The sequence below is a fragment of the Lithobates pipiens genome, unplaced genomic scaffold, assembly GCF_037356315.1.
Source record: "Lithobates pipiens isolate NorthernLeopardFrog02 unplaced genomic scaffold, aLitPip1_a1.2 Scaffold_30, whole genome shotgun sequence".
In the NCBI taxonomy this organism is placed as follows: Eukaryota; Metazoa; Chordata; class Amphibia; order Anura; family Ranidae; genus Lithobates; species Lithobates pipiens.
The window spans coordinates 151004876-151029268 of NW_027507791.1; the positions used below are offsets into that span (position 1 = coordinate 151004876).

The 24393-nt window shown below is 42.6% G+C and overlaps 1 protein-coding gene across 1 annotated transcript in view; it reads right to left on the minus strand.

Moving 5' to 3' along the window:
- Positions 1 to 2904: 2904 nt before the first annotated feature.
- LOC143943291 (uncharacterized) overlaps positions 2905 to 24393 on the minus strand; it is a 31224-nt gene continuing 9735 nt past the window's right edge. Inside the window, exons 2-3 of the mRNA XM_077464943.1 lie at positions 14760 to 14853; positions 2905 to 6028 (exon numbers count right to left, since the gene is read on the minus strand). Of these exons, the coding sequence (XP_077321069.1) occupies positions 4974 to 6028; positions 14760 to 14775 (1071 nt within the window). The 5' untranslated portion in view covers positions 14776 to 14853 and the 3' untranslated portion in view covers positions 2905 to 4973. The remainder of the gene's footprint in view (positions 6029 to 14759; positions 14854 to 24393) is intronic.

The following is a 24393-nucleotide window of genomic DNA, read 5'->3' on the forward strand; positions in this document are numbered from 1 at the left end:
GGCAGTTGTGACAGCTTGACTTTGGTTGCTATGTCTACTTTTCAACCTAATTACTTATGTAACTATACAGAAAATACACAAATGTGATTTTGTGTGTGTGTGTGTGTGTGTGTATCTGGTTAGAATATCCAGATACATAATATACTGAGAAGCCTCATTTCACACTTTTATACATTCTACTTAACTATAAATCTATTGTATGACTCTTTTTATTGCATTATATTCAATAAAATATTTGAAAAGAAAGAATATCCAGATACATACAACCATCCCATATCAAACGTCTCTAGTGGATACTACAGAAACCAAATTCCTAGTCCATAGCACAGCCCAAGGTACCACAACTGAGATAACAACCTTGGCCATGGCCACCCAAGGATTTTTTTTACCTCCACTTGTGCTGAAGTTGGAAACAAATAATGCCAACCTCATCTGTCACATTCACAAGAACTACCCCTTCCTGTAAAAAACACAGTTTCAGACAACTTTTATCTGGCCAGAAACTGAACTAATTGGACTATAAGGTGCAACACAAATGGCTTGCCATAAGAATGGCGAGCTTTGAACATATGATTTTTTTTTTAAACGCACCCTGTAAGGCAAAGGCATAATGAGCTAGTATGCATAGCATACTAGTTCATTATGAATAACTTACCTGAGAACGAAGCCCCCGAAGCAGTCCTCTGTCTTCCTCTTCACCACTGTCATGTATCCCGGAGCGGCTTCCGGGTCTCGCGGCTCCGGCGCTGTGATTCGCCAGAGCCGCGATGATGTCACTTCCGCACATGCGCACGGGAGCCGACACTCACCGCATGTCGCCACGATCTGCGGCCTGCCCAGTGCACCTGTGCGACGCTGTCTACGGTGCATGCGCCGTAGACAGCGGTGACTGTCTTCGGGTAAATATCTCCTAAACCGTATAGATTTAGAAGATATTTCTTGGACCTACAGGTAAGCCTTAATCTAGGCTTACCTGTAGGTCAAAGTTGGTTGTAAGGGTTTACAACCACTTTAAAGATATAAGATAAGGGAACATTTTGCATTACCATTACACAGATTACCATTAGTACAGTAAAGAGAAAATGTACTATACATAAACAGAAAAGTCAAACTACAATCCTAATTCCAAAAAAAGTTGGGATGCTGTGTAAAATCTACATAAAAACAGAAGGCAATGATTTTGAAAATCTTATAAACCCATATTTTATTCACAATAGAAAACATATCAAATGTTTAAATGGAGAAAATATACAATTTAAAAAAAAACTAAGTCATTTTGAAATTGATGGCAACAACATATCTAAAAAAAAGTTTGGAAAAGGCAACAAAAAGCAAAAAAACAAAAAACAGGTTAGCAACATGATTGGGTATAAATCTTTGAGTTAGAGTGTCACAGAAGTAAAGATGGGCAGAGGTTCACCATTCTGCGAAAAACTGCATTTAAAAATTGTTGAACATCGGCACTCTGCCAATTTAAACCTAGTCCCATGAAAAAAAAAAAAACACAGGATACATAATCTGCAGGATATCTATAAGGATGATAAACTAGAACCCTTCCATGACTTACAAAACAGATTTGCCTTACCACTCTCAAAACTATTTACTTATATAAGATGTAATCATTGCCTATGAGCTAACAACATTCCTTCTAATGCCTTCCTTACATTACCACTCCCAAATACTTGGGTAATGGAATTTTCAGTTTTTACTCATCTTACTAACCTAGAATTCCCTCTTAAGTCACCTTCCTTGAGCAAATGGGAATCGATCCTTAGCCCAAATATCCCTGACCAAGCCTGGCAAAAGGCTTTTCTTTATACTGCTAAAGTCTCCCTCTGTGCTAATCATTAGAAATCATATTTGAAAACACTTCACCATTGGTATTTAACGCCCTTAAGACTCTCCAAATGTACCCTACTCACCCAAATGCTGGCGTCAATGTGGAGACCCGGGTTCACTATTACACTTTATGTGGGCTTGCAAAACACATAAATCCTATTGGAACAAGATCTTTACATGAATATCTAAGATCACTGACAAACTGATCACGCCTAACCCCAAACTGGCCTTACTCCATGTGAACCTAGAAGAGTTCCCTACTAAATCTAGAACTATTATTGTTTATCTGCCCTTAAAAACCCCAACTAAGCTAAATGTGTCCATTATTGGTCTATTTGCACAAACCTAAATGCACAGTTTCCTTCTGAAAGCTCAAACAATATTGGAGTGCATTGTATAGATGCTATATAGATGGTATCTTGATCATCCCCTGTTATCATTGTTCTAAATCCAACCCCTCAACGTTTTCCCTTCTCCCTTCCTCCCTATTCCTCTACCCCCTAACCCCCCCGAGTTCACGCTTTCAGTGAAAGCTCAACAGAGACAATGTACCCCCTTGGGTTCACTATCAAACCCTATACAGCACCTTGAAAAACTAACACTGCACATCACCCTGAACACACCATCCTCAGGTCAGCCTTGATGGGAAGATGAATGGAGCCAAATACGGGGCAATCTTAAAAGAAAAAATTAGAATCTGCAAAAGACTTGAGACTGGGGCAGAGGTTCACCTTCCAGCAGAACAATGACCCTAAACATACAGCCAGAACTACAATTGAATGGTTTAGATCAAAGCATATTCATGTGTTAGAATGGCCCAGTGAAAGTCCAAACCTAAATTCAATTGAGAATCTGTGGTAAGACTTGAACAATGCTGTTCACAGATGCTCTCCATCCAATCTGACAGAGCTTGAGCTATTTTGCAAAGACGAATGGGAATAAATGCCACTCCCTAGATGTGCAAAGCTGATAGAGACATCCCCCAAAAGACTTGCAGCTGTAATTGAAGCGAAAGGTGGTTCTACAATGTATTGACTCAGGGGGCCTGATCACAAACACACGCCACACTTTTCACATATTTATTTGTGAAAAAAATGTTGAACCATTTATTTTCCTTCCACTTCACAATTATGTGCCACTTTGTGTTGGTCTATCACATAAAATACATTTACGTTTTTGGTTGTAACATGACAAAATGTGGAAAATTTCAAGGTGTATGAATACTTTTTCAAGGCCATGTAAGTATTGCAAACTCACTATGTGTCATTTTGTATAACTGTGAACTCCTGGTGTCTCCTTTCTTCTGTACTTGTTCAATACTTCAATAAAGGCTATTTAAACATAAAATTGTTACACAATTTTAGAATAATGTTCTTCAACATAAAATTGCAAAGACTTTAAGGCCGCGTACACACGCGGGGACTGTTCGGCCAACTTTGTCCGCTGAACAGTGTTTCGGCGGACAGTCCGCCCGTGTGTGGGCTTTCAGCGGACAGTTTCAGCGAACAGTCCGCTGAACAAGGTTTTTCGGAAATTCCGAAAAACTGTCCGCTGAAACTTTGTTTCAGGGAACAGTCCCCTCGTGTGTAGGCTTGTTCGTCAAACTAAGTTCCGCGCATGCTCAGAAAGGATTTACACGCCGAAAGTTATAATGCAGTGTATAGGACGTCGTATTTTTCGTCCCGTCGTACGTGCCGTTCACGTCATCGCGCACGGTTTCAGCAAACTGTTCGTTCGTCATGTGTGGCCATGTCCGTCCATGCTAATTTTGAGCGGACTGTTTGCTGAAACTGTTTGACGGACAAAGTTGGGCGAACAGTCCCCGCGTGTGTACGCGGCCTAAATATATATCATCTATAGTACATAATAAAAAAAGATTCTGAGAATCTGGAGAAATCTCTCCGCACATGTGACAAGGCTGAAATGCAATACTGGATGCCCATGATCTTGCGGCCCTCAGATGGCATTGCATTAAAAACAGGCATGATTCTGTGACTGACATCACTGCATGGGCGCAGGAATACTTCAAAAAATTACTGTCTAACACATAGTTCACCATGTTAAAATTATATTATGCAGAGAAGAAGCCATTTCTGAACATGATCCAGTTATGTCACCGCCTTCTCTGGGCTAAAGCTCATTTAAAATGGTCTGTTGCAAAGTGGAAAACAATTCTGTAGTCAGATGAATTGAAATTTTACATTCTTTCTGGCTACCATCGGTGTTGCATCCTCCAGACTAAAGAGAAAAGGGATTTTCAGGCTTAACGGGGCTCAGTTCAAAAGCCTGCATTTCTGATAGTATAGGTTTGCATTAGGGCGTACTGAAAGGGCAGCTTGCACATCTGGAAAGGCACCATCAATGCTGAAAGCTATATCCAGGTTTTAGAGCAGCATATGCTCCCATTCAGATGATGTCATTTTCAGGGAAAGCCTTGTATATTTTGGCAAGACAATTAATAAACCGTATACCGCATGTATGACAACAACATGGCTTCATAGTAGAAGAATCCAGGTGCTTAACTGGCCAGCCTACAGTCCAGACCTTTCACCAATTGAAACTATTTGGTACATCTTGAAATGTAAAATATGACAAAGAAGACCCAGGACTGTTGAGCAGTTAAGAATCCTTTATCAGACAAGAATGGGACAACATGCCAAAAGTAAAGAAGATGCTACATAGTGGTAAACCTGTCCCCGTTGCACCTTTTTTAGGACATGCTGCTGCCATAAATTTCAGAATTATCTTTTTTTTTTTAATGGTACATTTTCTCAGTTTAAACATTTGATATATTTTCTACTGTGAAAAATATGGATTTATGAGATTTGAAAGGTATTGCATTCTGTTTTTATGTAGATTTTTCACAGCGTCTCACTTTTTTTTTTTAAATCGGGATTGTACAAAAACTAAATGAAAAAGTGACCTTTCTAGAAAGTGCTATATAAATGTGCATTATTTGAGGAGTTGACAAATTCAGAGTGAAATTAGGGGCCAGTCAGTTCATGTTGTTGAACTCCTTCAGTTGCATTGACTATGTAGATGCTGGCATTTGTCCAGCCCTACCTACCTACACGGTATGCAATTGCTTTTGGTCCATTTTCAACTTACAATATACAGTATATGTATAAACAGTTCTATTCTGATGATATGACTAGTTTAACTCTGGAGTGGATCTTTAGGTGTGTCGTAAGATGTGATTTGCGGGTGAACCTCTTTCCACACTCTGAACAAGCATATGGTCTCTCTCCAGTGTGAGTGGTTTGGTGTCGAACCAAATCCCGGTTGTAGGCAAACCTCTTATCACACTTAGCACAAGCATATGGGCGTTCTCCAGTATGTGATCTCTGATGGACATTCAGATTGGAAATGCAGGTAAACCCTTTCCCACAGTCACTGCATATATATGCCCAGTTCCCTGTATGAGCCATCCGATGTTTGACCAGTCGGGAGTTATCAGCAAAACTCTTGCCACATTCCTCACAGGTAAATGGCTTCTCTCCGGTGTGAGATCTCTTGTGTATGACCAAAGCCGACGTACATGAGAAGGTCTTTCCACATTCCACACATATATATGGCTTCTCTCCAGTGTGGGTGCGGTTATGTATGAAGAGGGATGAGTTACTGGTAAAGCTCTTCCCACATTCCCAACACACATATGGTCTCTCTCCAGTGTGGATGCGGATGTGTGTGGACAGAGTTGCACTGCTGGTAAAACTCTTTCCACAATGTGTGCAGTTGTATGGCCTTTCCCCACTGTGGATCCGCTCATGGATCACCAGAGAGGACTTCCTAGCAAAGCACTTTCCACAGTTTGCACATTCATATGGTTTTTCCCCAGTGTGTGATCTTTGATGAATTATCAGATGAGACATGGATATGAAGCTACGCCCACAATCAGAGCAGATGCACTTCTTTTGAGGCTTGTTAGATGAATATTGGACAGTCACCTTTGATACCTCCAGGGAGCTTTTGACAGTTTGTTGACACTTGTATTCCAAAGTGGACTGGCGGAGGCTCCGACGCCTATCCTCACAGGGGGTCTGATCATTTTTGTTTTCCTCCTGATGTCGGTCTTTTTTCTTTCTCACTTTTTGGGATTTTGTTTTACCCAGGGTAGGTGGTGATGATTTATCATTGTTTAAATCTGCTATTGGCTCTTCTTGCTCCTGTGCTCTCAGACAGTCATCATCTATAAAAAAAAAACAAAAAAAACTATTGGATAGTTCATACTGCCAACATATTAATCACCCGCTCTAGTGCGACCCCCTTAAATAAGAGAGGTGAGCAAACTGATGAACGGACTGTGAGCAAGTGGTATTATTTTTGCAAGGGCCTGTCAAGAAATATGTTTACGTCATGGTAAGCAGACTGTGAAACTCTGTTGAAGGTGAAATCTATGTACTTGCACCTTGTAAACCTGGTTAAATTAGAAAATTGGTAGATGTATCCCTCTGCCTGCCCCAGTGTGATCCCCTAATAGAAGTATTTATAGGGGAACAGGCAAATTGACTGTGAATAACAAGAAATAGAAATACCCTGGGATATTATAGTACGATTTCAGCTATATGCAGATAAGGCAGAGATATGGAAGAGACTGAGAGATAGACCACCCCTAAAATATAAGGGTGCAGAACTTCAAATCTTCACAGATCTATCAGTAAAAAGACTGGGAAGAAGAAGACTTCTTAGGCCATTATTGGTACAAATGAGAACCACTAATATTAAATATAGTTGGGGATTCCCCGCATCCCTAGTAGCCCAGAAAGATGGCATATCTATGAGACTAAAATATCCAGAGGACTTAGAAGATTTCTGTGAGGAAATAGGTGTTCCAAAGCTGGATATACTTGGATGGACAGAAGGCTGAAGTCATGAAAGAGGAGGAAAAGATATTAGCAGAAATTGTTTAAATCGCAGAAAATCTCAAGAAGCAACTAAAAAAGGATTAGAGACTATTCAAGTGGATTTTGGGGAGTAGGGAGATGGGGGGATATAGGAGTGGTGAAGCGGACTGAGCAGTTGGGAAGCCTGGAGCACCCTGGGGAATAGCGGGCCGCCCCCCCCCCAGAGAGGGGGGCAGGGTGGCTATAAAACGGCCACCACAGTTGGAGTAACCCCCCCAAGGGTGGAAGACTCGTAGGAGGGAAATGGAGAGGGACTCCATTTGCGAGTCAGGAGCCCGGAGAGAGGCGGGGGGTTGGGGGGAGGGGGGGACAAAACTTAGACCCCATAAAGCATAATCATAAACTCAGAAATAAATTACATCTATATGAAAATAGGATGAAAACAACCCATCTTTATGAAAACAGGTAGCAAATAACCATACAATGACTACAGTTAATGTGTTGACCTATAATGTATGGGGACTGAACACACCAACAAAAAGGCATAACATTTTGAAAGAGATCGAGCATCATGGAGCCAGGGTGGTCTTCTTACAGGAGACACACCTGTCCCATGAAACTAATGTGAGGTTGTATTCCCATCAGCTCCCAACTTGGTACTATGGTGACTCAATGATAAATAAGGCAAAAGGGGTCGCAATTGGAATAGGTAGGGGAGTTAGGTTCTCACTGGAGGACAGATTAATTGACCCAGAGGGAAGATTTCTCTTCTCAAGGGGGAAGCTGTTGGGAATGGAATGCACATTGGCTAATATTTATTGTCATAATAAAGGCACAACGTATATTTAGGGGAGCCCTGGAAAAATTATCAGAATTTTAAAAAAAAAAGTGTTCATGGCGGGGGACCTGAATTTTTGTATGGACCCAAAACAAGACAGTACGTCCCATGTGCAGGGGACGAGGAATGCCCAATTCATGTGCAGGGGACGAGGAATGCCCAATTGAAGGCAAAGAAACAGAAATGACACTACCACCAGTTAGTAGATATATGGAGAATACAACATCCCAGGATACAAGATTATACATTCTACTCCCCTGTACACGGGACATACACTAGGATCGACTACTGGCTGATAGAACATAGAATGCTGGACTTGGTAGTGTTCACCAATATAGAAATAACTACACTATCTAACCATGCGCCAATGACCATGAAAATAAAGATACCAGAAACTTAGAGACAAGTGTATTCATGGAAGCAAAATGCAGATCTTCTAGATAAACAAGGGGAGGAGATAATAAAAAAAGAATTAGAGCAATATTTTAGTTTAAATGGAACCAGTGAGATTGCGGACAATACCCTGTGGGAGGAACATAAAGCATACATAAAGGGAATCCTGATCTCGATGGGAACTAGGAGAAAGAAGGAAAGAATAAAAAAGAGGGAAAATTGATAGAAGAAATATGCCTATTAGAGCAAAGACACAAAAAAGGAGCGGTCAAGATCAGGAACTGTCACAAGAACTAGTAATAAAAAGAGATGAACTAAAAGAACTATTAGAACAGGAAATGAGGAAAACCTTCAATAAAATTTTAAAGGAAAGATATCAATGGGGGAATAAAAACAGCAAGTGTCTAACAAGGATGTTAAGAAAAATAAAAATAAAAATCAATGAACCTCATAGAAAAATACAAAACAAAAAGTAGAAATGATCTATAATACAAAGGACATAGTGACGGTCTTCAGAGACTTCTATGAGCAATTATACTCAGTAAATCAGAAAGGACAATGGGAAGAGGGGAAAAAATAAAGAATAAAAAAAAAATCTTAAAAAAGCTAGGATCCCCCAGATAACAGAAGAAAGAGCAATATCCCTAGAAACACCAATAACGGTAGAGGAGGTCAATTGGGCATTAAAAGAATCAGCGCCAGGAAAAAGTCCAGGGCTAGATGGATACACGACATTATACTTAAAAAGATTGAAAGAAATCCTGTCCCCAAAACTTTTCACATATATGAATGGATTCGGAGGTAAGAGATGAGTAAAGAGGCCTTATTGGCATCAATTACCATTATTGTAAAAGAAGGCAAAGATAGTACGAAGTGTTCAAACTACAGACCTATATCATTGTTAAACGCGGATACAAAATTGTTTGCGAACATATTATTAACAAGAATGAAAGATTTAATGACGGAGCTGGTCCATCCTGATCAAGTAGGCTTTGTACCAAGGAGAGAGGGGAGGGACAATGGGGTAAGAACACTTTTGTTACTTCAAAAAATAAAAGAAGGGAGAGTCCCCAGTCAACTCCTGTCAATAGATGCCGAAAAGGCATTCGACAGGGTAGACTGGGGATTCATGATGAGCACTCTAGAGAGCATGGGGATAGGCCCAAGGATGATGCAGTGGATACAAACACTATATAAAGGTTCTAGAGCCATGGTGAAATTAAATGGAACATTGTCACCCCCCCTTAAGAATGAATAACGGGAAGAGACAGGGATGTCCCCTTTCTCCGCTCCTGTTCGTGCTGGTGCTGGAACCTCTTCTGGCAACAGTGCGGGGGGGGAAGAGGAATTCTCAAATTCGGAGAAGAGGAGTATAAATTAGCTGTATTCGCAGATGATATATTATTCTATATATCAAACCCCCGAATTACAATGCCCAATCTTTTGAAAGCACTAAAGGAATACGAAGATCTATCTCATTTCAAGATCAACCCGAGTAAATCCAAAATATTAAATATAAATATGAAATTGAAAGAGGAACAGAGATTACAAGAGTTTCCATTCCCTTGGACAAGGACGGAAATAAATTATCTTGGGATTAAATTAATGGCATCGCCAGAGGAAATATATCAAGCAAACTATATCCCACTACTAAAGCAGATAAAAATAGAAATAAAATGTATAGCAGCATGCCCCCTATCATGGATGGGGCGGATTAATGCCCTAAAGATGATAATACTTCCGAAGATCATGTACAAGTTTCAGATGCTCCCCATATATATATAACCCCAGCATATTTTAGAACTTTAAGAATTCTAATCACTAAATTAATATGGCATAATAAGAAACTTAGAATCTCTTTGGCAACTCTGAAGAAAGTAAAAAGTCAAGGGGAATTAAATGAACCTGATTTTCAAAAATATTAGGAGGTTTTGTTAAATGCATATGGTGCAATGGGCTAAATTAAATAATGAGAAAAGGTGGGTTAATGTAGAACACATAATGGCTAATACACAATTAGAAAGGAATATATATACCACCACATTATAGGACAGTGTGAAAAAAACACACACACATTGACACTGATAGTATTGAAAATTTGGGATGCACTACACAAGAAAAATAAATGGAAATATAATTCACCATTGATGGCACTAAAGGAAAAAAAATTATTTGCACCGGGGAAAAGTTTGATGGGGGGAATTGGATTAAAAAAGAAAATGCACAACTACGTGATATAATAAAAGGAGGAAAAATTTGCACCTTACATCAAGGCTTGACAAATTTGCTTGGAATCTAGGAGCCAGCTGAAAAAGTTAGGAGCCAGTTATTTAAATCATCTGCCCATCGCCCAGAACTGCATGTCTGGTTCATCGGACAATAAGAATTGCTCATACCTGATGCCAAGAGAAAGACAATATTTAAAAATTAAAAAAAAAAAACACTTTGGTTTTTGTTATAAGATTTTGCAAAAAAGTTTTTTTTCTCCTTCACTGATGTGCATTGATAGGCTGCACTAATGGACACTGATGGGGTGGCATTGAGGTTGGAACTGATGGGCACTGACAGGTAGCACCGATGGGCACCAATAGGCAGTACTGAGGTGCAACTAATAGGAACTGGCAGGTGGCACTGATGGGCAGCATTGGCAGGTGGCACTGATGGGCAGCATTGGCAGGTGGCACTGACTGGCATTGGCACTGGACTGCACTAACTGGCAGGGGGCACTGGCAGGTGGCACTAACTGGCATTGACAGGTGGCACTAACTGGCATTGGCAGGTGGCACTACCAGGTGGAAATGGGTGGCACAGATTGGCAGGTGGCACTGGCAGATGGCATTGGTAGATGGCACTAACTGGCACTGGCAGGTGGCACTGGCAGGTGGCACTGGATGGCACTAACTGGCAAGTGGCACTAACTGGCAAGTGGCATTAACTGCCATTGGCCGGTGGCACTGGATTTGCACTGGCAGGTGGCACTGGATGGCACTGCTTGGCACTGGCAGGTGGCACTAACTGGTAGGTGGCAATAACTGGCATTAGCAGGTGGCAATAACTTCCATTGGCAGGTGGCACTGGATGGCACTGACAGATGGCATTGGCAGGTGGCACTAACTGGCATTGGCAGGTGGCACTGGTTTGCACTGGCAGGTGGCACTGGATGGCACTGGCAGGTAGCACTGCTTGGCACTGACAGGTAACACTGGATTGCACTGGCAGGTGGCAATGGGTGGCACAGATTGGCAAGTGGCACTAACTGGCACTGGCAGATGGCACTAACTGGCACTGGCAGGTGGCACTGGATGGCACTGGCAGGTAGCACTGGATGGCATTGGCAGGTGGCAATGGGTGGCACTGGATTGCACTGGCAGGTGGCACTGGTTGGCACTGGCAGATGGCATTGGCAGATGACACTAACTGGCACTGGCAGGTGGCACTGCATGGCACCGATTGGCACTGGCACGTGGCACTAACTGGCACTGGCAGGTAGCACTGCTTGGCACTGGCACTAACTGGCAGGTGGCACTAACTGCCATTGGCAGGTGGCAATAACTGGCACTGGCAGGTGGCCCTGGATGGCAGGTGGCACTGACAGATGGCATTGGCAGGTGGCACTGGATTGCACTGGCAGGTAGCACTAACTGGCAGGTGGCATTGGCAGGTGGCACTAACTGGCATTGGCAGGTGGCACTGGATTGCACTGGCAGGTGGCAATGGTTGGCACGTGGCACTGGCACAGGTTGGCACTGATTGGCAAGTGGCACTGGATTGCACTGGTTGGCACTGATTGGCAAGTGGCACTGGATTGCACAGGTTGGCACTGGCAAGTGACACTGGCAGATGGCATTGGCAGGTGGCACTAACTGGCATTGGCAGGTGGCACTGGCAGGTGGCACTGGATGGAAGGTGGTACTGGCAGGTAGCACTAACTGTCAGGGGGCACTGGCAGGTGGCATTGGCAGGTGGCACTAACTGGCATTGGCAGGTGGCAATGGGTGGCACTGGCACAGGTTGGAACTGATTGACAAGTGGCACTGGATTGCACTGGTTGGCACTGGCAGGTGGCACTGGTTGGCAATGGCAGGTGGCACTAACTGGCACTGATTGGCAAGTGCCACTGGATTGCACTGGTTGGCACTGGCAGGTGGCACTGGATGGCATTGGCAGGTGGCACTGGATGGCAATGGCAGGTTTCACAGCCGATAGTGTAACTGTGAAACTGAATGCTCCCTGCAGTGCTGCACTGTGTGAAACTATGGAGATAGAGGGGAGCTGACACATTCAGCGTGATGTCAGAGGTGGGCGGGACCGGCAGCTATCCAGCCAATGATTGGGCTGCTTAAGAAAGGGGAGGGGCCACATACACGTATCGGCCTGCCCAGATCTCATTCCATTGGCTGATGTTGAAAAACTGGGTCCCGCCCACCCCGGGTCCCACCCGCCCCGACATTCAGCCTCAATTTTGACAGCTCCTCTCTACACACAGTTTCACACACTTCGGCGCTGCTCTGCCAACAATGTGTGAAGGGAGGAGGATGTCAGCAGCTGCTGAGCTGCTCTCTTCCTGCTCCATCCCGACTACCAGACAGTGCTGTGTGTCTGGAGGCACCAGACACAGAGCAACAGAGGCACCTGTCAGTGACAAAAACCCAGGCGCCAGGGCACAATTTCTAGCGCCTGGGATTTGTCGAGCCCTGCCTTACATGAATTAAGAATAAAAAAGATATGCTAATATTTTCAGCTCAAACCCTTCAGAAAATATAGATTATAATTTATATATAATTATAAAATGATATAAATTATAAATATAGTAAAAGAATGCTCTATCATGTAAACATGATAAGCAATGACAGCGCTAAAATTAGAGTTGTAACTAGCCAGATATGAACAGTATCACATATGCTGCTTAAAAGTTAGATGCGAGAAAATAAAAGAATCAAATAAAAAAAACACAAATAACAGAATAAATAAAAATTCACTAAGATGAAACTCCACTCAAGGATAAGCATAAAGTCATATCAAAAAGTGCTTTTATACACCCATCCACCGAAAGAAAAAGTCCTAAAAATAGTTGGTTAAGTTCTTTGAGTTGCAGATACTGTAAAACACTTCATAGCAGCACTTCCTCACCCAATAAAAGAAGGAGAAGCACTTACATTGATAGAGCGATTATGTACCATCGAAAAAACAAGTGGGAATATATGTAGGATATATAAAGCTTTGAAAGAAGTGGAAGAGCTGGAAATTCCGACATTTGTAAAAAATTGGGAGAGGGAATTGGGGAAACGAGGAAGGAACCAAGAAGTAGAAAGAATCCTGAAACTAGTACATGGATCATAAGTAAATAATGGGATGGTGGAAACGAATTATAAATGTGGTATATTCCCTAGAAACAATAGGTAAATATCAAATAGGACAAACAACAGAGTGTTGGCAAGGTCGTAAACAAACTAGAACCATGGCCCATATATGGTGGGGGTGCCCCAAAAGGAGGGTAAGGGTAGGTAAAGTGTTTGGAAATAACATTTGTTAATGTATATCCCTATTGAGTAAGGAAAATGTTTTTACTTCTTTGTGTATGATACATTTTGATAAAATAAAGAATAAAAAAAAAAAAATGATTTTACGTCTGGAGGAAAAAAGATTTAAAAACCAAACACAGAAAGGCTTCTTCACTTTGCAACTGTGGAATAGACTCAAGAGCTGGCTCTGGCCAGGATCCTTTCCTAAATGCTCAAAATATAACTGTATACTACATTTTATAGGTGAAGTTGATCCAGGGAATATCAAATTGCCTCTTAGGGGATCAAAAAATTAGATCATGCTTTATTGGGGTTTTGCTTGCCTTCCCCTGGATCAGCTGTGAGTATAGGATTGTGTATATAGAGGTGTTTTTTTTTCTCTCTGCGTTGAAATGGATGGACTTGTGTCTTTTCAACCAGACCAACTATGCAAATATCTAACTAAGGAAGGATTGTCACTTGAGCCAACTGCCAGCACTTGAAGTTTTCACTGACAACCATGTGCCAAGCCTAAATGAGGGAAAAGAATACCCACTGCACACAACTGAACTAAAGAACATTCAGAAAGCCCTAACAAACTTGCAGTATGTTAGGCAAGTCACTACCATCCATGAACTGAACTTAAAACTTTCAAAGCAAGAAATTAGTTTCTGGCGCTTACTGCTCAATCATAGATTTTATTTTCAAGCAGGCATTAAAGGAGCTGACAGTTAAAACCTAAACTACTTCCCAGGCTTTTAATAATAGGACACGTACATATCCTGGAGTCCAGCGATGTCGGCACCACAGCTGATGTTTCCATCAGCTGTCGGGTGCTGCCGCCGCCATTGAGGGTATGGGTACCCGGCAGTGTAGCCTTATGGCTTCACGCCGGGAACCCTACTGCGCATGAACGAGGCCCGCTCCTCTCTTCTACTGGCCCGGCGACAGGGGAAGGAGGAGGGAGGCCCAGCCGTGACGTCAATAGCCGTGGCTGATGCTCCCAGAAGTGGAAAAGGATACCTGTCAAAGACAGGTATCCTGTCCCCCCTTCCCCCAAAAGGTGCCAATTGTGGCACCGGAGGGGTAGAGGAATCAGATGAGCGCAAGTTCCCCTTTTGGATCGAACTCCGCTTTAACATGATTATTATAATGTAAACCACTGAAAGCAGAATACCCAAATGTTCCACACCAGTATATGCTGTCTATCTATCTATCTGTGCATGTGCATCTATATATATTATATTAGCAATTGCTTTTTGGTTATCCAGATTGTTCTCTACTAAGCGTAGGTCATCATTTTTAGTTATTTTCAGCCATGCTTGCCCATATAGTCTTACTTACCATTGTGTTCATCCATAATATTCTAGTGAAACTTCTGCTACTGATCATTAGTCATCATGAATGTTATCTGTACGCCGGCACACATTTTCTGTACCTACAATGAAAATATTCACAAGAGGTGTCAGTAGTAGGAATAAATAAGCAAGTAACAAAAACCATCTACTTAGTACCTAGTATGTCATCTTATTTGTTGCTAGTTACAATTCTGATCTGCCCCAATAAAAGCAGACAGCTCCATTCACAGAATGCAAAGAGATAAATAAAAAAAAGAAAGTGAGTGGAGAATTACCCTTAGCTGCTTTCAAAATAGGTAATTGCTGTCAGAGAGAAGGACAGGGAAGCATGCATTGTATTCGCTGACTGGACAAGGGGAGATTCTGTCATTCACCGGCCTCTCCTCTCCCCTTGTCCATTCACAGAACACCCTGCATTCATTCCCCCAGTTCTGGAAGTATAGCGCTGTAGTTGTAAATATTGGACAGGAAATCAGGGTTAACTCTAAACCGGGGGAGCGGGTCAGCAACCTATAGATCGTGGTCTGGGTTTACTGACCCACCATTTCAGAGCATCAAACAAAGTGCAACGCAGAAGACTACTTGTAAGGTTGAATCTGTAGTAGAAAGTAAGAGCCGGATAAGCTGATGCCTCCTCTGTAGTGCTGGCTCCTGTCCCATGCAAAGTAATACCAACTGCACTCCATCTATTATCCCTTCTAGCGGTCTCCAGCGTGGTGCCAGCAGCAGGAAAGAAGAGATCTTTAGGTTACTGTGAAGCAATACACTGGGCATAATAGTATAGGGCTGCTTTCACACTGATGTGCTGCGGTTTATCCACACTGTGGGTGCGGTGCAGTGTACAGGCAACTTTCCTGTGGGTATGCTGTGTTTAGCCATAGGCTTCTATTTTATCCTGTGGTGCACTTTCTGAAAGTGCACCACACCTGTAGGATATAATAGAAGTCTAATGCCGCGTACACACCATTGGACTTTCCGGCAGACTTGATCCGGGGGACCGGAATCCGTCGGACAATTAGAACGCGTGCAGGCTCCAGTGGACTTTTTTTCCCAAAAGTCAGACGGACCTAGAAATAAAACATGTTTCAAATCTGTTAGACGGACTCGGCTTTCTAGCGTGCAAACCGTTCGTCTGTGTGCTAGTTCGACAGATCAAAAATGACGCATGCTCTGAAGCAAGTGCAAGACGGAAGCGCTTGGTCTGGTAAAACTAGCGTTCATATTGAAGCTAGCACATTCCTCACGCTGCTAATTCTGTGATCTTTTAATACAGCAAATTATTTTCTTCTTTATAATGCTAGAAGAATGAAGTTGTTTTGCTGCTTATATTAACACAGAGTTCTCACAAACTTCTTTCTTCATTATTTATCCTCATCTCATTACTAATATTCTAGTTTTTAAAAGCCAGATCTCCATAAATAATGTTTACAATTCTTTTTTAGACTCAACTTTTATCATTTTATATTTCAACAATATATATTTTACAATTTTAAAAAAATTCTAGTGATTTCCAAATTTTTTGGGGAGTTTCCAGTTACCACAATAACATTATTATCTTGTATTTTTTCTGAACCTTCTGAATTGGTGTCCTTTGTTAATTTGACATAGGGGGGTTATTTACAAAAGGCACATTTATTTAGCGCTACAAGTGCAAAGTGCACTTGAAATTGCACTGAAAGAGCACTTGGAAGCACAGTCACTATGGATCCGAGGGGCACATGCAAGGAAACAAAAAAAAAACCAGCATTTTAGCTTGCAAATGATTGGATGATAAAATCAGCAGAGCTTCCCCTCATTTCAGATCTACCCCTCAGATTTACAGCGACTGCACTTCCAAGTGCACTTGCAGTGCAATTTCAAGTGAACTTTGCACTTATAGTTTGCACTTGTAGTGCTAAATGAATTTGCCTTTTGTAAATAACCCCCATAGTCTTTTTGACATGTACCTGCCTACTCACAAACAAACTGTCCTTTTTTAATAAAAACACATAGTAAATTATTTTTTAAAAATAAAATAACTATTTATTCTGGTTAACAAAATAAAGAGGAAGGCAACACTGGAGACACTTTTGGAATTTGTGAAGCCTTTTGTCCCCCAGGGCACATATCAAGTCAGTGGAAAACAAAATTGGGATCTTGCAGAGTACATATAATAGGGAGCACAATCTGGTCCAGGACTCCCAGAGATCAGGAACAGCAGCAGATGACATGTATGTCCTCAGCCTGTGGTACTACAACAGCCTGCGTCGTCTGTCAGACCAGACTGAAGTCAGACAATCACTTTTGACTCTTCCATGCAGCCTTCCCTCCACGCTTCTCTGCAGCTTTCCATGGAGGCTGTGCCTCTGGTGGTGGACTTGTGGCAGGAGGAGGATTAGGGGCTCCATCATAAATATGGCTGGTTTCAGTAAGCTGGCCCCTCAACCCCTTCTGAAGGGCCTCAGAAAAAAAACCCTTACAGAGGAGGCGTTGGCCCTTCTCCAGTTCCATCAACCTGGTGGCCAAATATGTACCTTAGGCCTCTTCAGCATTGGGGGGTACTGAGGAACTGGCTGGGCTGGCATCCCAAATGAGGGTAAGTGATTCCTCCTTTGTTCTGGCCATCTTCCTGGGCCTTTTGGTGGGAAGGCGGAGGGGAGGTACCTCAACATTCTGTGAGGCTCCTCCTGGGCCCAGCCCCCTCCTGGCTGCCACTGAGCACAGTCTCCTCCTGGCTGCCACTGGTCACGGCCTCCTCCTGTCTACCACTGGGCACAGCCTCCTCCTGGCTGAGCTCATTCTGTGTATAAAAAAAAGGGACATAGTTGTATTTTTAGCTTCAACCGCATACAATTTTCAGCTCATGACTTTCAAATTGAATTTTAAACAAATAGAAAAGGCTATCATTTTGACCCCAGCATTTTTCTAGCTGTTCACTAACATTTTAGCAACATTTTTGGCCACTGCCATCTAGTGATATGTATACATAATATTTTTTGTGATTAAATCATTGATTTGTAAGCAATGCAAACATTTTAGTTTACATCATTAATATTAGGACAATCAATATTTCCCCCAAAAAATTCTACCTGGCTCCAGCTGGGCGCATCCACTTCCTCAAGGATAGAAGGGCCCGGTTCTTCATGGGATGCCTCAGCTGGGGTGGAGGGAAGGGTTGATGGAAGGGTTGAGGGAAGGGTGGAGGGAAACGGGTCAAAAGCGATTCCCTCGCTTCAGTCTGGTCATCGAGAAAACTAAATTTGTGGACGTACCACAGCTTGGGGACATAAACCTCATCTGCTGTTGCTCCCGATTTAGGGGACTTCTGGATCTTATTGTGCTCCCGCCTGTACATATTCCACAAGATCCAAATTTTGTTGTCCACAAACTTAAAGCGGAGGTCCACCCTAAAATGGACCTCCGCTCATCGGAATCCCCCCCCTCCGGCGCCACAATCGGCACCTTTCAGGGGGGAGGGGGGTGCAGTTACCTGGATAATCCAGGTAACTGCACCCACTTCCGGGCTAGCTCTCTGCGGAAAGGGGCGTACGTTACGCCCCTTTCCGCAAGCGCCCGCCCCCTTCAGCAAGTGCCCCGCTGCCTGCTGGGAAACACACAGCTCCCAGAGGCAGCGGGGACCATCCGGATTGCGCCGCGCGGCTCGCGCATGCGCAGTAGGGAACCGGGAAATGAAGCCGAAAGGCTCCATTTCCTGATTCCCATATCCAAGATGGCGGTGGCAGGACCTGACAGACGAGCGAGCGATCGGCTTCGGGTGCCGACATCGCGGGCGCGCTGGACAGGTAAGTGTCACTATTTAAAAGTCAGCAGCTGCAGTATTTGTAGCTGCTGGCTTAAAAAAAAAAAAAAAAAACGCGGAGTCCCGGTGGATTCCCGCTTTAATGTCTGCCTGGGGGACTCAAGTCTTTACAAACTCCAGAAGTGTCCCCAGTGTTGCCTTCCTTGCTTGCTTATTGTAATACAAGGGGTGATTGACCTCCCACAGGTTTCGGTTAGCTTGATATAGATCAATGACTCAAAAACACCTGCTCCTTAAAGGGATTATTTTTTTCTGAAAGACAATACACAAGACAAAAAACACTAATGTCAGTCAAAACTCACAGTATTATCTTTATCCCAATATAGGACACAAACACCACACACACACACAAACACAACACACACACAAAGATAAGAAACAAAAACACCAATGTCAGTTCAAACTCTCAATATAGGCCTCAATTCTGAAGCAGTATAGTCCACTGTGACGGGCAAAGTTCCAGTCTTGCCTTTGTTTAGGACACTTGCTACTTCCGTTCGGACGTACGTACGACAGCGTGCTAGCTTTATATACACTGCGCATGTGTCAAGCTCCACCTGCATCGCCCACCCCTAATGTTCTTTATGACGAATTTTCCCTGCCCCTTCTCTCTTCGTTGCGTAGTGGGAGTATATAGATTAAGATGGCAGAGACATTTTCAGAAACTAGCGCGGAGGAAAGCCCGCAGCCCCAAACATCCAGATCCAGGAGGAGATTTAAGGCCACCAACATGGCCTTTGAAAAAATGGTGGAGATGGTGGACATCTTTAGGAGGGAGGACTATGATGGCAAAAATGGTCCGTACACCTGAGCCAATTTTCAGAAGGACCAAATAATGTCCTCAGTTATGACCACTCTGGAGCAGCAATTTGGGGTATGATGGGCTAAAGACCAATTGAGAAAGCGCTAATCCGACCTTAAAATGAGGGAGCTGGATCAGTATCAAAGAATCAAGAAGGTGCTTAAAAAAAGTTTGTGCTTGTTGTGTGTTCTTATTCTGATACTTAATTTGCATGCTGATTCATGTGCTTTTCGTTTATACTGTTGTAAGATCGTTCGCAAATATTGTTAGTTTGCAAATACCATTCGTTTGCCAATAAATACGATGTATTTAGCTGGTACAGGGTTATACCTACATTTTGGTCTTGATAGTTTGTCTTATTAAAAGAAGTGTAGGCTATTGTTGTGTAGATGTGTTTCAAATTAGAATGATTTCAAAAATGTTTTCAGTGTAATGTAAAGAGAGGACACAGCAGCTGTTTCCACAACTGGACTCAGGAGCACTAGTGTAGTGTGGGACACCAGAGAACATTTTTTAGGGTAACCCACACAGGGGCTCCAGCTCCAGGGGATACTTGAGGTGTCTCCATCTGTGAAACTTGGCCAAAAAAAGCAGTTTGGTTAAAAGGGAATTTGAATTAGGTCTTCAACTTGGATCTTTTCCCAAACAATTGTACACCACTTCAAAGCAATGTTTCATATTCCTATTTCTGGATTCAAATATCAGTGTGTTAAGTATACCTTTCGCTTCATTCTCATAGGGGAGAAAAGACAACAATCAGAGGATCCCAGGACCCCCCAACCTCACCAGTCTGATTGGGTAGTTAGCCCGAGCCCACCCGAGGATCTGGAGGAAGGAGAGGTGGAGGAAGTGGGTGAGATCTACTCTTCACCAGGTGAGTGTCTGACACCCAAGCTTAAGGTAATCTATTTATGCCTGCATATTTCTAAATACATATTTTTTCTTTCATTTTAGGTAATGTTCTGGTTGTGGAAGGGCAAGCGGCGGACCCATTTAACACCGACAGTGCTCAAAGACTAATTGGGCAGATCATAGCCTGGAATTAGCACATTCATGAAGTGCGCAATTGCCTAGACAGCATGCGCAATCGCCTAGACAGCATGCGCAATCGCCTGGACATCATGCTGCAGGAAACAAAGAACATGATCGATGTTTTGGTGAGAATCTAATCCCTTTTTCCCAAAAAACACAATCGATCATGTTCTTCCTCTCACCTACTAGCATTATGAGGAAGGGGTTGCAAACACAAAACGCGTACATTGAGATCTCCTGATGGCAGATAGCACGTTGACACACCGTGTGCATCTTCAAAGTTTGGCATTTAAAATTTTAAAACTATAAAAAAAACTATTTAAAAAGGAAATGAAGAACATGATCGATGTTTTGGTGAGAATCTAATCCCTTTTTCCCAAAAAACACAATCGATCATGTTCTTCATTTCCTTTTTAAATAGTTTTTTTTATAGTTTTAAAATTTTAAATGCCAAACTTTGAAGATGCACACGGTGTGTCAACGTGCTATCTGCCATCAGGAGATCTCAATGTACGCGTTTTGTGTTTGCAACCCCTTCCTCATAATGCTAGTAGGTGAGAGGAAGGGATTGCACCCACAAAACATGAGAGGAAAAAATTGTGCTACAAAATAAATTAGAAAATACAAATCCAATACTGCTGCAGTTCTGTTATATACCAAAATGTTATATATGTGTAAACATGACCCAAAAAGAACCGCACTGTCCTAAAAATTAATCTTAGGGTATGTGCCTCCCATATGGGAGACTATATATGTAAAAACAAACAATAAATACAGTGCAATATCATATAATAGATATGTCATAAATGGCCCAAAATGCAAAAATTACAACCATACCTACTAAATATATAAAAAGAAATCTATGTGCAAAATTATATTAACACATATACATCAACAGAAACTGTGATACAACATATGCAAACAGTCTAAAACGCCCTCAATCTGAATGTGTCCTCATTTAATAGTCCTTAGAGTGAATCCATAAAAATAATAGGTTGCAAAACACCACGTGTCAGATCTAGTGTTTAGAAGAGTTGACTCTCTGTTTCATGTTCCAAGCCGCAAGGCATACTGCAGTGCACCACCACCAAGAATTAAGATTGGCTCCTTACCAGACGTCTCTAAGTAGTGCGCTCTAAGAGATCAGGCCAGACTATGTGTGTTCCTCAATCCTCCAAAACTCTGCCCTCATCCAACATCATAATTCAGAAGGACTCCAATATATTTATATTAAATGGTCCACCATGAGAAGGGAGAGAAAGCGCTCCAATAGTGTAAAAACGTTTATTAATAAAATCAAATAATAAGAAATGCACTTACAAGCGTACTGTAAGGTTAGGCATGTCAAAATGGGAAGCGTCGGCCGAACGCAATTCTCCACAGATATGTCCTTTCTCCAGCTGGTGTAGTTCGAGGCAATAAACAGCGTGTCACACCGCCCTACGCGTTTCGTGATATGTCACGCCGTCTCGGGGCACGGGTGACACGCCATGTTGCCTCTTTTTTTTTTTATATATAACACACTATGGCCCAAGCCTCCTCCTCCATGGAGAGCCCAGGCCTCGCTCTCGGTCCCGCGGCGGAAATGACGCACGTGCGTCATGACTCCTCGACCAATCCCCACGCTTACAAATCCTATTGGCCAATGCTGGCTGGATTGCCGCCACTCGAATGCGGGAACCAAGCCTCGCTTCCAATATCCTATCGGAAGCGATGCCTCCATGGTCACAGGGGCGGAAATGACGCACACAAGCGCCCTCACCCACGCAACCAATCCCGATCCATCAAACCCCCAGCCAATCCACGATGGCACAATGATGTCCAGGAAATAGGGACCAAGCCTCACACTCAGTTCCCACCGGAAATGATAGAAACGTAAGGGCCAGGCCTCGCTCTCGGTTAGACCGGAAGCCCGACCAGGTCCACCTACTATCATTGCATCGATCCCACCGATATCGCCCCTATTTGTCTACTCCTCCCAATGGGCGCAGCTGAGATACAAGCAAAGGGAGAAATGACATCGAAACAAAAACACAAAAAAGCGTCCGTGTATGTCAGTGAGCACAGCATGGCACCACTAAAGGAGGAGGCTTGTACCAGCGACCTATCAAAACAAACATAGCTCATAATATTTAAACCAAGCTATAGGACACCAGATTTGTAACATCGCAATGACCATAGCATATTTGTATACAAAAATTATCAGATCAAGATCATTAAAACTAATTAAAATAAATAAAATATTAAAGTGTAAAAAATCAAGTAAGTACACAAATAAATGTAAAAAATATATATGGATTCCTGAAATGCCAGATACTATCAGAATTCAATACAGCATTGTTCAAAACCATATGCCAGAAAATATTTTTTTTATATATTGTATTCTACCAAAATATAATATGAACTCCATAATGTTGATATCAAAATTGCCAGAAAAGAGAGGTGTCCCCAAAAGAAACCCCATCCGGAAATTTAATCATCAGACTCCCAAATGACCTAAGCATTGTTAATAAAGGCGTTGACATCAGTGTCCACATTCATGCCAAAAGGGGCATATGTTTTCAACCTGTAGATCCATGACATTTCTAAACGAGAAATTTCTCTTACTAGTGACCCACCCCTCCAGTGTGGTTTATATTTGTCTATTCCCATATAAAGGGTGTTGGAGGGGTCCCTATCATGTACCTCATCGTAATGTCTAGACACTGGGTGCTTGTCAAAGCCCCGTTTAATGTTACCAATATGTTCGTTTAATCTGACTTTTAAGGCCCTCTTGGTCCTCCCAACATATTGGAGCCCACAGGGACATTGTATGAGGTATACTACTGCTTCAGACGAACATGTAATGAAGGGCTCAACCTCATATGTCTTCTGTGTGCTTGTGGAAGAAAACTTACAGATCTTAGAATTTTTGTTCACATTCAATGAACAAACCTGACAGTTTTTACATCTGTAGAACCCTGTGAGATTCTGAAAAAAGCATCTACTTTTCTTAGGAGGATTTTGTACGCTAGGGGCAACCCTGCTACCCAACGTGGGGGCCCCCCTGAAGATAACCCTAGGGTTCTCGGGTAAAATTGTGCCCAAAATCTGATCATTGGTCAGTAGATGCCAATGTTTGCGGATTAATTGTTTAACACTCCGATGTTGCACAGAAAATGTGGTAGCAAAAGGCAATGTCACCTGATTCTTTTCTCTATCGGCACCACCTTCTGCCAATAAAAGTGACCTATCCTTGTTTCGTGCAGTGTTTACCGCCTCAATCAGAGTTTCTGCCTCATATCCCTTCTCTCTAAATCTCTGAGATAATACCATGGCTTGCTCGTCAAACGTTGCAATCTCGGTACAGTTTCTCCTGAGGCGCATATATTGCCCCAGGGGAACTGACTTCAACCATGAATCATGATGACAACTTCCCAGAGGGATATAAGAGTTTCTGTCTGTTGTCTTGAAAAACGTAGATGTAACAAAAGTGTCGTTAATCACTTTGATATTTAGATCCAGAAAATTAACCTCCTCCATACTGACTTCATAGTTGAATCTAATGCCTCTATTGTTCTTATTCAACATCTCCATATAATTACGGAGATCCGATTCCTCACCATCCCATAGGAGGAGGACGTTGTCGATATAACGTGCCCAAAGGACTACCTCAGGTCTCCTCGGGGAATCGACCACATCCTCCTCCCACTTAGCCATGAACAAGTTGGCCAAACTGGGGGCATATTTAGCCCCCATGGCCACCCCCTTGTCCTGGCGAAAAAACTGATTATCGAACCAGAAATAATTATACGCTGCGGTGAATTCCAAGAGTTCTAAAATAAAGTCTATTTGGATCTGAGTCAAGCCTGAGCCTCACTCTAAATAAAGTCTAACCGCCTCCAACCCTAGATTATGGGGGATGACAGTATATAGAGATGTGATGTCGGCGGTCACAAGCCAAAGGCCTTCCTTCGGTTTAATCTTACCCAGCATATTAATAATTTG